Consider the following 13,138-nt stretch of genomic DNA (forward strand, 5'->3'; position numbering starts at 1 on the left):
TACAGTAGAATTACTAAATAAGATCAAAGATCCTCTTAATCCAAAGGTTATTAATGCTAACACATTTGATTGGGATATGCATAACTCTGTTGCGGACATTAATCTTCACTTGTCGAGTTACTCTACTCACCATAGGTACCTTGAGGTGTCAAACAACATCATTTCTAGCACTCTATACCCCATATGTAAGACTACATAGGACTATGTTCACAATCTTCCTTTTATAAATAGCACCCTTCTATTTTTCAGATACAAAAACAAAAATAGAATCACCAATACAATGAATACCCAATCAATTCAGTATGTCTTTAAGACATTGAGAATATTGACTTAATATTACACATTCAAGAAATATTTAAAATTTGGTGATTCCATATACTCGTTCTTTGGTCGGTTATAGGATGCAAATAAAATGTGATTAAGCAATTTATTAATTAAAATGATGGAATAAACCCCCTTTTAAACTGAATTAATCATTTATCTAACCTTTGGATCAGTGGATGTATTAGGCAAAGCCCTGTGGGTCCCATGAGACATGAGTCCAACTTCAATGATATGGATGGTATCTCTATAATTGGGGAGTCACGAGTGATTTTCAATTATGCCAAAAACAAAAACAATGAAATTGCATTATTAGCATTCATGTCTTAACAAAGAGATGATTAGTTATTATATTTATAATCCTTCATTAGTGATTGCTTGAACTAAGATATGATAAGACTGTTTTGTGTTGTTATTTGTATATTTCTTAATTTAATTGTACTTTAATTGGTTCTTTGATTTTATGTACCAAGTGCACATATGACAAATGACGATTGACATATAATCTTGCTTCTTTCTTTAATTGTTAAATATTTTCATGAAAATACGTTTTTTGTAATTTGGCTATTATTTTTTTTAAAAATAAGTGGAAAATATTTATGAAAGAAATTCTTTTTCAATGTCATATTTAAACTTTTATTTGTTAAAAGATATGAATGTTAATTCATTTGGATATCTATGTATTTATGTACAATATTTGTTTGAGAATTATGGGTTGAAATATTCAAAAATACTACTTTACTGAAAATATCATTATTCGATAAAGTAGTTGTTTAAATAGCATGTAATGATATAGATAACTGTTTTAAAATTTATACAACTTGTAACAATCTAAAAACCAAAAGTAAAAGTGTAAGAAGTCCTCTTAATATTTGTCTCCTTAATATTTGTCCATAAATACATAAATAGGCCTTAAGTCCTCCACAAATGTTAAGGATTCTCCGAATAAAGTTCATTGGTAGATGTGGTGACTCAATAAAGCCCAATGTGTATTTTTGATATGATGGGTATGTGTCTTGGATGTTTGAGATAGTATATGGGTTGATTGATGAATGGTGATGGATTGGAACTACTCTAATAGGTACCTGCTGCACGCTCGACCATGGCTCGGCCCAAAGAAGGTTGCTCGACCAGTTGAGTAAGAGATCAGAAGCTGGACTACATTCTGATCTGCCGCTCGACCTACATATTTCGCTCGACCGGTCAAGCGGTTGTTCACGAGTATTCTGTTTTATTCGACAACTTTAAATCATTTCATGGGCATTCATTTATTACTTCTCCTGGTTCCAAAGCCTATATAAGGCCATTGTATATCCTTGTACATGTAGAATGTATGATCATTTGTTTATAACAATTGAGAATTGAGTGGAGAACCAAAAACAAATTCTTAGGGTTTTAGTGAGAGGTTTCGGGGATTTGATTTATTCTCTCATTGTGATCAACTCTAAGGGGTTCTTGTCAAGAGTGGATTATAGTTTGTAATCAATACTCTGTTAAGGTGGAGTTTTATAGTCTAATATCATATTGATATTAGGAGTTTCTCCGCGTCCCAACTCTTGTGTTGTTTCTCTTTGTTTTGTAATCTTTATTTTTGATCTTTCTTGTGTTCTTTCTTGATTTATTTGGATCAAACTCTAATGTTCATGGCGGATCCTACTAACACCATTTTGTGTCTCAATATTTGTGCAATAACATTCTAATGCATGAGCTTTTAGATGAAATTGTAGTAACATAAATAGAGCAAAATAACTAATTACTGATAACATAATGGGTTTTAATCTTTGAGAAGGAGTTGAAAATCGATTTTTATTTCTAGTTAGACAACGATTATCGTTTTTCTATGTAAAATATTAAATGTGCAGATTCTTACGTACCTAACTCATTTTATCTATCATTTTATCCTATAATAAAAAATTTTAATAATAATAATAATAATAATAATAATAATAATAATAATAATAATAATAATAATAAGAGTAGTATGCTGCCGGGGAATTTGGTAAATAAAATTACAAATAACGTATTAGGTATTTGATATATTCTCTTATTACAATAGTATTAACTCTAACTTATATATTTATAACTGCATGTAATTAGTTTGGAAAAATTATAAGAAACTATCTTATTTATAGGTCTATTTGCAAAAAACTACCTAATGTAATATACTTTTCTGCAAATGACTACCACTTAACTGAAAACGTGAATAACCGTTAAGTTTGATGGTTTGACCAATTTGAAAGGCTAAGTTGTCTATGTGACAGTATCTCATTGGTCCTCGTATTTTCAAATAATTAAAAATTAAAACACATAAATTAACAAAAAAAAAAAATTTGATGTCATTTTTACCCATCATAACGATATACTTTTTCAAAAAACGGGCGTTGCAATTACCCTTATGGGGTAACTCGGTCGAAAATCTGGTCGAAACAAGTACTTATTCGCTTATTTCCCGACACGTAAACCGAAAAAATATTTAACGTCATTTTTACCCATCATAACGATGATTTTTCAAAAAACGGAGGTCGCAATTACCTTTTCGGTCGAAACAAGTACTTGTACGTCTATTCTCCAACACGTAAACCAAAAAGATTTTTAACGTCATTTTTACTTATCATAATGATATCTTTTCAAAAAACGGATGTCACGATTATCCTTACGGGGTAACTCTTTCGAAAATTCGGTCCGAGTTACCGCGTAAGGATTATCGCGACGTCCGTTTTTTGAAAAAATATCGTTATGATGAGTAAAAATAACGTCAAATATCTTTTATTTTTTCTGTTAATTTATGTGTTTTAATTTTTAATTATTTAAAAATATGAGGACCAATCAGATACTACCACATTGACAACTTAACCTTCAAATTGGTCAAACCATCAAACTTAACAGTCCAAAAATATTTTCTGTTAAGTGGTACTCATTTGCAGAGAAATATATTATATTAGGTAGTTTTTTGCAAAGAAAAAATACATAAGGTAGTTTTTTGCCAAAAAAAAAATACAAAAGGTACTTTTTTGCAAATAGACCTAATGATAAGGTAGTTTCTTATAATTTTTCCTATTACTTATTAATCAGCCATTAGGCATTAATAATCATTTAAAATTGATTATTATACTTTATATTTCAAACATTAAATTATAATTAGCATGTCGTACATTTATAATTACTGAAAGTAGTATATCTTAAATACTTTATCCATTTCAAAATACTTGCACCATTTCATTTTTTATGTTATCCAATGCAGTAATTTAATCTTTAATATCGCTAATGAATAACAAAAAATTATAAAAATTTAATATTAATAATCTTTGAATTAAGACGAATCAAACAAGATCCCATTTGTCTTAGCTAGCAATATTTTAATTTCTTAATTAAAAAATTAATCACAAATTATGAGTAATAAATGAATAATACATTATCTTGTAAATGTAGCAAGTAATATAAAATGGAGAAAGTATTTATGGAAATTTCATGTAGTAACCCAAAACTTTCGGCATTTCCACGTGATGGACAAACCTTTTTTTACTCCACATAGTGACTTTGACCAACCCATTTTTACACGTGGTAGATAAAAGGAAAATTTTTTTTGTTAATTTTACTCTATTTTTACCCAACATAATGACATTTTTTTCAAAAAAAACATCGTGATCACCCTAATTGATTACATATTTCGAAATTCAGTCGGAATAAATACTTAATTTAAACTAAAAACTTAACATTTTATCTACACATGAAAAAGTTAAAAGTTCAAGGTCACTATATAAATTCAAAAAAAACATTTGTAGAAAAGGTAATAAAAACTCAAAATCTCCACGTGAAATTTCCAAGTATTTATTTGCACACTCCTTATTCTTAGAGGGTGTTTGGCATGTGGGAATGGAACTTTGTGAGACTTTATATCAGACTTTTAATATGAGACTTTGAAAATAAAATATCTCATCCCTTGTTTGTTATGATAGATGAAATTTTATATTTAGAAAGAGTTTATTTGGGAAAGTTAGAAGAAAGACAAAAAATGAATGCTTTATCCTCAAATATCACCCTTTTCCCAAGACATTTATCATAAGGTTTTTCTTAAAATTAGTCTCATTTTCTATTTTCATTTCCTTCAAACAAAAAAAAATTTTAATTTTGTTTAGAAATAAAGTCTCATTTCCTCCTAAAAAATCGCTCGTGCCGAAGAACCCTTAAAGGTATTTTAGTAAGCCAAAAAGGTCAAAAGAATGGGAAAAATCAACAAAAAGTCAAAATTGGAGAGTGAAAAAATGTCCAAATTCATTTGAAGCTACTCTTAGTGGCCTACACGCCGTTTTTATCACGTGAGATGAACTTTAGGCTGATATAATAATCTATTGGTGGTTTATAGTAGCTCACCACATAGCATTTGCAATTCGCATAAACACCCAATAAAACCCTCAACCCATGCAATTGGATATTAAATTTATATTTGCGTAATTACAGCATTCATCCAGTTGTAAACATTCTTATCACATAAACTTAGCATGTTATTAGGAGAAGACTAGCATAACAAATGTAATATTGACTTATTATTAGCTATTAAATTAGTTGTTTAGCTTAATTATAATGAAAAGTTTTGTGAAATTAATTAGGTTGTGTTCATTGAATATTTAATAGAGAAAATTGAGTTAAAAAGCTGAAAATAATGATAAAGTTATTTCTAATAACTTTTTAATTTAGGCTTAATACTTAAATTTTCATCTAAATTAAAAACGATTTGTTTCAGTTAAAAAAAAATATATTATGTTGATGGATTAAAATAAATGTTCGATTCCGAATTTGATATGAATGACTTATGGACTTAGGAGATTTGAAGATAGAGATCTCTAGAGATTGTACTAGGTGTAAAATAAAAGCGTAATGGTTATTATATTATATAGTAATATTTGTGATTTTCTTTTTCAAAACTATAAAGAGTTTAAAAGTTCTATAAAATCATCCAAATGAAATTAATTATTCATAAAAAAATTCAGATTATATTAGAAATATATCAAAAATATTGTAATACAATGAGACATTAGCTTAAGTCTTAAAGGTCCAAAGTGTCTTAAGTCTTGAACGAGAGCACATTGGTGCTTGTTTGAGAGCTAAGTCATTTTGCATGGCAGAAGCTTCTACGAGTTAATTTAGGTGTTGTGACATGCATGTCTTTACATGATGCAATACTTTGTTTTTGTAGAGGCATGTGCTTTTATATGCAATTGTACATTTCTACAATACATTTTATACATGTAAAAATAAAAGGGATGAATACATGTATTATGTCCAAAAATATAGGCATGTAATGAAAATTAAGACAATGAACAAATTCATTTATTTACACTCTTTATTTTCTCATACGCAAGAAAAAAAAAACTTGTTATTTCTTTGCTTTAAATTTCTAAATATTTTATTTGTTTATAATATTATTTAGATTACTTTCTTGTACTAAGAGTAGATTAATTTAGACTTTTGAAAATCTAATAATATTTTCAAAGTGATTTTTTAATTTAGACTTTTGAAAATCTAATAATATTTTCAAAATGATTTTTTTAACCATAAAAATAATGTTGATCAAACAAAAAACGTGAAGTGGGCATAAATATTATGTGTACAAAAATATAATTTTTTAAGCAAAAAAAGAATTTAATGACTGAATATCCGATATTCAATCTGGATTAAACTAGATATTCAAATATCGAATATTTGATTATTTGGATCAATACCGGATTATGATTTTATTTATTTGAAAAACTGGATATCTACATTTAGGATCCGAATCGATCTGGTATCTGATTTTGAATACACTTACTAGCGAGAGTATAGAGAAAGGGATTGTCGACACATTTATCGCAATTCAATTGTTTTTCTTTTTTCTTTTTTATTTATTTCTTGGTTTTATTTTTCCATAAAATATTTTTCTCCTTTTAAAAATATTTTTTTAACTTATTTATTTGGTTTTTCTTTTTTAATATTACATTTTTTAAAAAAATATTTTAATTTTTATAATTATATTTCTTTTTTCTTTTTTATAATAATTGTTTTTATTTAATTATCCCTTTTTTATACTTTTTTCTGAAAGTTTTTTAATTAAAATATAAACTTATAACAACATGACATGTGATTTGTTTTTTATTAAAAAAAAGAAATATATTTAACAGGCAAGATGCCATTTAGAACTTTAGATAAAAATGATATGCAAAGGTCGAATTTTTAAGAGATAAACACATATAGGTGAGATCTTTAGAGTTAAAATTTTTTTTCTTTACTACATCATCCTATTCTTTTCATTTGTCTCAAATCTCATTTCACACTATTTATTGTTCTTCTTAATTTCTATTTTATTTTATTTTTATTTATTTTTAAACATAATTAAGTAAAAGCTTATTTGATTCTTCTTATTATAAATGAGGGAAATTAAAACGACAATTTAAATTTATGTAAATTATGGAGTATTTGATTAAAAAAATAAAGTAGAAGTAAATAAGTCAATGTCGATCTTGACATTTTATGAGCCCTATAGAATAGAGGGTCGATTTTGCTTTTTACCATTTGTTTGAAAAAATATACTCTTTCTACTTGTCATATATACTTCTTAAATGATAAAATAAATAATTTTTAAATGATAAAAGAAGTAATTATAATTTGCAAATTATTTAAGTCTTTACTTCTCAAATAAAATTTTCAAATACTAGGACTTTGAAACTCTAAATTTTATTCAAATATCTACCTTATCTATAATCAGAAATAACCTTACTATGGACAACTGTACAACCCAACAACTCCAATAAAAATCAACTAATAACTATCAAAGAAAAAGAGAAATTCCCAAATACTGGGGCTAATGTGAATAATTAATTCAGAAATGATAAAATATGAATAGCAAAACCGAAAAATTTAATAGTAATAAAGTATAAAAAAATAAGGGGACATGTTTGACAGTGCACAATATTGATGATATTATATTGTCCCTTATGCCTTTGTCCTTATTGTTTACTGTTCATTATTGATAGCAAAATTTCTCAACTTTCTCTTATTTTTTTTTATTACAACCCACTCACAATTTTTGGAGTAATTTATTTGTATAAATTCTCACTCCCTCACTACCCCCACACTATTAGGCATTAGCTCACCTCCCCCTAGCACAAGGAACCATCCCATTTCTGATTCTCTTTAAGGCTGCTGTTATTACCCTGCCATTCTTTTTTCTCTGATTTTCTTTGTCTTCATTTCTTCACCAAAATTATCATTTTTGTGGGGATTATAATTAAGCAAAAATAGAAAAAAGAAAAAAGTACAAAAATGTATGCAGATAATGGCCTATTCTATTCATATTTCCAGAATTTTTCTCAAGAAGTTCATCCATTAGAGCTAGAGGAGCTTTGTTCTTACTCTCAGGAACCCACTTCATCCTTGGTATATTTAGCTCTAATTTCCCTAAAAATTCAATCTTTTTTCTGTTTTTTGTATTGGGTAGTCTTTAATTGTGTCATTTTATGCCAAAACTGAATCAAGTTTTAATCTTCTTATTGTTTGGCATATAATGGTGAAATGGGTTTGTGGATTTTTGTTAAAGTAATGAAATTGGTAATTTTGTTTCACAAGTTTGATATATTTTTTTTTAAATGGGTAATTCTAGCTTCCATGGCTTCCTTCAACTTTGCTTCCTCACCAATTATTTTAATTATTTTTAAATAATTTAAATTTGGAATGCGGCAAATTGTGTGGAAAGTGGAGTAATTGTTATCTTTGGTTATTTGATTCTATAGTTGGGATTTTTTCTTAATTTATTGATGAATGGTGTTTAATTAGATGTTCTGGTGTTTTAAATTTGTATTATGCTTGATATAATTTGATTTGATAGCTTATTCTAATATGTTAAACATGGATTTAATGGAGGTTTAAAGATGCAGTAAAAAAAATATGAGGAGAGGTATATAGTGATTTCATAGTCACAGCCAGCGTGTGCTTTATTCCCTTTTCCATTAAAGGGTTTTCTTGAGAATTCTTTTTCCACCCCACTATAGCAAAGACAAGACTCAATAGGACTTTCTAAAGAAACATTGAAGATGATAAGTGTGATACTTCTTTAATTTGCATATGAACTTTGGTTTTGTGAGCTATCTAAATTTGGGAAAAGTGAATTTTAGCTAAGCAACCCTTTTTTGAAGTTGGATTAATCTTTGTACTTGAGTAAAAACTAGAAAAGTTGTGTTTTTTGGTTCAAGTATCATTCTTTATTTGTGTATGTGGATTTGTATTTATGCCATTTTGGATTAATATGTTGTTGAATTGGGTTATTATTTCTGGTAACTTTACAAAGAAGTGAATTGGTAAAATGTACTAGTAGAAAACTTTGACAAAAATGAAGCTAAAGCCTATGCTATTTGGACTCGGATACTGATGTCGGATAATGGTACGTGTCCAAGTGTTGTATATGTCTAAAAATTCAATTTTATGCCTAAAATGAAGTGCCTAAGGGCCATACCAACATCCGAGCATCAAAGACTAAACACGGGTACGTGAAGCAAAATGAAGAATCTGAGTAACATAGGCTAAAGCTAAAAGCTCTCAAGTACTAATCTTTTATAGTGAATATGTAGACAATTTTTTTGAGTTAAGTCCGAATTGCATTTCATATAAATGATTAAATAGCTTAGTTAATACCAAGCTTTCTTTAGAAACTAATTTCAAATTGAAGTAAAAGATATAGAATTGCATGACCTTGCTCCTCTAAAACTTTAGGTCTTAGTTTATCTACCATCATAATTCATATATCTGATGTGTGAAGCCGAGAGTAGCGCTATGAGTGTCATGGTAAGTTAATAGCTGAATGGTGCGTAATATGGGCGTTTAAATTATGTTAATCACTTGATCTTGTGGCAATACACAATATATTGCAATAATCTGTGCCTGGAAACTTGTTGATCCAGCTAAACATAGCTGCTTTAGATCACAAACATTATTTAGATAGGCGATTTTGTAGAGCAACTACTTGGCTTAGATTCGACCCAACACATGTACTTGAAGTAAAATTTAAACTAACGAGTCTAAGAAATGGGATACGACTCATCAGCGACTTACTTTATATTGATATACTGAGTTGGTAACCTTGTAAAATTGTGTGAAAACTGTGTTTTTGAGATCTTTTTGAAATGAAAACTTGCCTATTAATATCATCATAATTGTGTCTATCAGATTTTTTGGGTTATATGTTATGTTGATTAATGAACTGAAGAAAAAAGTAGAATAATTCTGGAGATTGTGCAACTGTTGATGTTTCTGATCACTGTCACATGATTCACTAATCTCCTTGTAAGTTATGACTATTTTAGGGTCATTTTGAACGAATTGCAAATTCAAAAAGCAAATTAACTAACGAATTACGTTACACTGATCTGATGCTCAATTTCTATTTATTACTAATGCAGGACAGCATCATCACCACCTCTACCATCTCGGACTATGACTTGGGAGGTGAAGGGGATCTCTTCAAAGCACCAGAGCCCATTATCGAAGAACCCATTGGGAGTGTCATCGATCCCTTGCAAGCCGCAATTTCGATGATGTCGTGTGTAGATAACGTCATACCAACTTCGGGCCTCAAAGTTGGTGACATGGAATTACTGCAAAATGAGCACCTCTTATGCGACGTTTTTGACGGATGCCAGCATGAATTGTTAGAGAAAACATCTGTCGGGACAGCTTTCTCTGATGCTGTAGACATCAAATTTCCTCTCATGGTGACGAGTGAGCTTCAGACAGAAGAAAACAAACCATTTCCTGATTTTCCGATTTCAAAAAGTGATAGCTCGGGCTCCTTAAGCGCGATGGAATGGGTAAGTAGTGCCACAGTGAGGCCGAATTTCTTAGATTTTCCTGAAATGGATTTTGGAGCTGCTTATGGGATGAGGAGGGCGTTCAGTGAAGGAGACATCAAGGTTAGGATTAGATGTCTTATATTCATCCTCCTGTTTTGATTTCCCTGTGATCTCGTGTAGTTGTGTTACTCTCGAAAAACGACTAGATTATTACCACAAATTTTAAAGTAATTTTCGAAATTCTTAAATTAATAACTAAGCCATTTGTTACTGTAAAAAATACTAATTACACTATATATTGTGGTTAAACTCAAAAAAATGTGTTTTTGGTGATATAAATTATATAATAACTTATAAGATAAAGTATAAATGATAAAAGTTGTAGAATTTTAATTTCTTTAAATAAATAATGAGCTATTGTTATTTTGTTAGAACTTAGGTGATGAAGAATCAGTTTAAAAATAGTTAGCATTACATAAATTGAGATCTAATTATTAAAAACTTTATTCAAGTACAAAGATATTTATTAAAGATACAAAATATGATATTGACTATGACATTATTTTAGCCTTTTGGAGGGAATTTTTTTTATAATGGAGTGACAAATAGACAATGTCGGTAAAGATGATGTCAGCAGTGTTTTACTCGGATAAAAGTATATAGATCTGTTGAATCATATGTGAACTGCATATATTTTAAGTTCTCCTTTTTAGTTATCTGTTCTTGCATGATTTATCTGAATATCCTTTCAGTGTGTAATGTGTTGAATCTTAGCTGAATTAGTGCGTGGACAATTCGGTTTGGTGAATTTCATTTGCTGACTTTAAATTAGTTTAGAAACTGAGAAATGTTTAGATGGTTCTCACGATTTCCACAGGATGGGGCTAGGTCATTGATTCTCGGTTTTTATGACAGACTCTCGTTAATGGTAATAGAAGCCTGATCCATTCTCCTCTCCAGCAGCCACCACTGATTGGCAATTGCCCTTCTGAAGAACGCATGCAGCAGCTTTCCAGATACAGAATCAAGAAATCAAGGAGGAACTTTGGACGGAAAATCAAGGTAAATATCATCGTTGTCGAAATTATATTCCAAGATATTAGAGGTGTTCAAAATAGATGCAATAATCCAATATTTACCCGACTTTATAACCAAATCTGACTTGACCCGACTTCAAAATAAATTTAAAATAATGTAAAAGTTAATGTGGACACAAACTCGATTTTGAACCGACCTAAAACACCTAACCGAAATCGACCCAATAACTATGTTACATGTGCAAACCTTAGTACATGTTACGAATGACAAACACCAATCTTAATGACAATTTCCCATATTTTCGGTACAAAATGAAGTGTGAAGTGTCTAAAACCATTTGAACTGTTAGTGATCAACAAGAGTTTAGATGAGAGTTTATCTTACGTTGAATATATGGTTCAGTATGCATGCAGGAAGGCACTAGCCGACAGTCAGCCAAGGATCCGTGGAAGATTTGCAAAGACCGAAGACGCTGATAGTTGCAAGAAGCAATAAGTAAATCTATAACCGATCCTACAAGCAAAACGACGAAGAGCATAGATAAACTTTTGGAAGTAGTGTGTCGTACATGACGCCCTCATATATCAGGTTTTCCTGAATATATACTGTAGCCTAATTAGTGTGATGTGGCTGCTAATCTCTAAAGATAAAAGAAATAATAGGTAATCTCTTATTTGTTTGTAATGAATTCCTTTCTAGGTTTAGTATAATTAGTTGCTCTTCATAGAACTGTACATAGAGTGAAATAAGGTTTACGATGCTACTACCGTGGTACTGTCAACATGTACGCAATGAAATAAAACGTGTGGGCCGGTTCTTTTTCATTGATGTTGCGTGTTGGTTGGTTCTATTCAAGCAAGCAGTTGACGCCCGAAAGGCTGAAACGTATATTTGTGATTATGTGATCATTTGCTCACCATGTTGACATGTATTGGAATGGTTTATCCCACATCAATAAATTAAAGATAGTGTGCACGCTTTATAAGTCGTTAGAGCTCTTTTTCCATTACCATATAATTTTAAGATGGTATCACTAATGAAGTGTGTTCACCTCGTGTTTCTCCGATAATATACTGGCGTTCACAACTAGGGCTGTAAAAACGGGTTAAAAGGTCGGAAACAGGTCGGTCAAAAACAGGTTCGGTAAAAAACGGTCGGTCAAAAGCAGGTCGTATAAGTCTTTCGGTACCGGTCGGTATCGGTCGGTTTATTCGGTATCCGGTCGAATCCGGTTTTTTTCCTTGGCGGGTGTCGGTCGGTATGGGTCCGGTATTTATCGGTCCGGTCATTACCGGAAACAGGTCACATTCGGTCGGTCAAAAACGGTTTTTTGCAGGTCGTAATCGGTATACAGATCATAACCGGGCGGTCAAAATCGGTAATCGGTCGGTCACAATCGTTATGCGGGTCAGAATCGGTCGGTCACAATCGGTCGGTTTTGGTCGGTATCGGTTCAGTTCAATTTAGTTGAACCGGGATTCAGTTCTGTTCAGTTCAGTTTTGGTTGGTATCGGTTCGGTTCAATTCAGTTAAACCGATATTCCGGTTAATTTGGTTGATATCGGTTCAGTTCAATTCATTTAAACCATGATTTAATTCAGTTCAATTATGTTCCAATTATTCTGTTCCGATTTGGTAAAAAATCGCATCGTGTTGCCTCATAATGTCATTGATCATGCGTGTATCCATGATGGGAATGATATATAGAAGGTGGAACCTCACATCAAGTTTTTTAGATGTCGTTAGGTTATGAGTTTTATGACATCAAATTCAACTAATCAACTCCGTCTAAGTTAATTAATAGATCATAACATGTTAATTGATCGACTTCATCTAATATCAATTAGACAATTACAATTTACAACAATAATATGTTATTAATGTCACAATGTAAGTTTGTTAGATTGTCTTAATAATATATCTTCATCACAGATTGAATTGACCTTCGTTTGTCCATGGGGTGT

General features: G+C 30.3%; 1 protein-coding gene across 4 annotated transcripts; it reads left to right on the forward strand.

Annotated features, from left to right (window-relative positions):
• The first annotated feature begins 7,120 nt into the window (after positions 1 to 7,120).
• On the forward strand, positions 7,121 to 12,164 carry LOC130825076 (uncharacterized). Of its 4 annotated transcripts, XM_057690112.1 has the most exons (4): positions 7,121 to 7,731; positions 9,747 to 10,256; positions 11,052 to 11,198; positions 11,577 to 12,164. In XM_057690112.1, exons 1-4 carry the CDS (start codon positions 7,618 to 7,620, stop codon positions 11,667 to 11,669), a joined length of 864 nt encoding a protein of 287 aa, XP_057546095.1. In that variant the 5' UTR covers positions 7,121 to 7,617; the 3' UTR covers positions 11,670 to 12,164. The 4 variants fall into 4 exon arrangements, with proteins under 4 accessions (XP_057546095.1, XP_057546097.1, XP_057546098.1 ...); XM_057690114.1 differs by lacking the exon at positions 11,577 to 12,164 and having other exon boundaries at positions 7,387 to 7,731; positions 11,014 to 11,198; XM_057690115.1 differs by lacking the exon at positions 11,577 to 12,164 and having other exon boundaries at positions 7,388 to 7,731; positions 10,992 to 11,156.
• Positions 12,165 to 13,138: the final 974 nt, after the last annotated feature.

Source organism: Amaranthus tricolor, chromosome 10 (genome assembly GCF_026212465.1).
Source record: "Amaranthus tricolor cultivar Red isolate AtriRed21 chromosome 10, ASM2621246v1, whole genome shotgun sequence".
NCBI classification, from domain to species: domain Eukaryota; kingdom Viridiplantae; phylum Streptophyta; class Magnoliopsida; order Caryophyllales; family Amaranthaceae; genus Amaranthus; species Amaranthus tricolor.